Genomic DNA, 1090 nt, shown 5'->3' with positions numbered 1-1090 from the left:
CCTACACGAGATGAGGCAGGATAAAGAGGGATAATCCCCCTCGATCCCAAATCATTGAGGCCAATTTCTAGCCATAGAATAATGGCGCGCGACTTGGGGCATATCGCTGCCGCTTTCGCTGTTCATGTTGGAACAGCTAAAATGCGCAAAAAGTGGGCTCTGACCCCATCCATATACTACTAAATCTATGGGTTTATGCTATAACATAACCTTCAAACTTTACTTAACCATGAATCAGGTAAAACATTTATTTGGGATTTTTAGACCATTTTCTTATTTTTTTAAGAAGTCTGCTCAGAAAACTTGGATAATAGAAAAGTCAGTTGGATCTCTACAATCAATAGTTAATGTACAAAAATTACCAGAAGATATCAAAATAGATGGTGATATTATAGACTTGTTAGAGAGACTTTCATTAGTCCTTTGTGCTACAAAACGGGGAATTGAAACATTGGAAGCATCTGTACAGTTTGCAGATCAAATATTGGAAGTAAATGTAACTGATAATGTGCCATTAATTACTCATCTGGAGAATATGTAAGAACGAGATACTAGGTAGTAGACTATTAACACATTTAACATTTATTGCAATGATAGAACTTGAATGAAAAATCAAGAAGTATTCAATTCTTAAAAGTTTACTGTTCTCTAATATGGAAAGAATATCAGATATTTTATATATCTACATATACAGGGTGTAACTAAATAAGTGTAAAACATTTAAGAGGGTGATTCCTCATCGAAAAAAAGATAGGATCTTTCTTATAAAGAAACTTCATTGGAGCATCCCTTGTTAAGATACAGCCCCTTAAAGGGGGTACATAAAATTTGTTTAACAATTTTTTTCACAAGCACTAAACAAGTTACAATATTGAAATTAACCTGACATTTTCTACTACCAAAAAGACACTTAGCCAGTAATTTATTTGGTTTACCCCATGGTTGTAAGGGGTGGAAAACGCAACCCCTAAAATTTATTTCCAACGTAATTTTTTGTCTTATTATTTTTTTACCATTTAAAAAATTATTTCCGATAGCCTGTTTCATTCTAAAAAAAAATGTCTCTTGAATTTTTTGCCCAAATTAAACC

At 32.8% G+C, this 1090-nt stretch overlaps 1 protein-coding gene across 1 annotated transcript; it reads left to right on the top strand.

Annotated features, from left to right (window-relative positions):
- The first annotated feature begins 228 nt into the window (after positions 1-228).
- Positions 229-547, top strand: LOC108915571 (glutamyl-tRNA(Gln) amidotransferase subunit C, mitochondrial). Its single transcript, XM_018721638.1, has 2 exons — positions 229-238; positions 290-547. The coding sequence occupies exons 1-2, from the start codon at positions 230-232 to the stop codon at positions 539-541; spliced, it is 261 nt and encodes an 86-aa protein (XP_018577154.1). The 5' UTR covers position 229; the 3' UTR covers positions 542-547.
- Positions 548-1090: the final 543 nt, after the last annotated feature.

This window comes from Anoplophora glabripennis, unplaced genomic scaffold, assembly GCF_000390285.2.
Source record: "Anoplophora glabripennis isolate ALB-LARVAE unplaced genomic scaffold, Agla_2.0 scaffold1604, whole genome shotgun sequence".
Taxonomy (NCBI): Eukaryota; Metazoa; Arthropoda; class Insecta; order Coleoptera; family Cerambycidae; genus Anoplophora; species Anoplophora glabripennis.
Note: the sequence above shows the minus strand (reverse complement) of the source record. Positions and strands in the feature narration are given on the sequence as shown.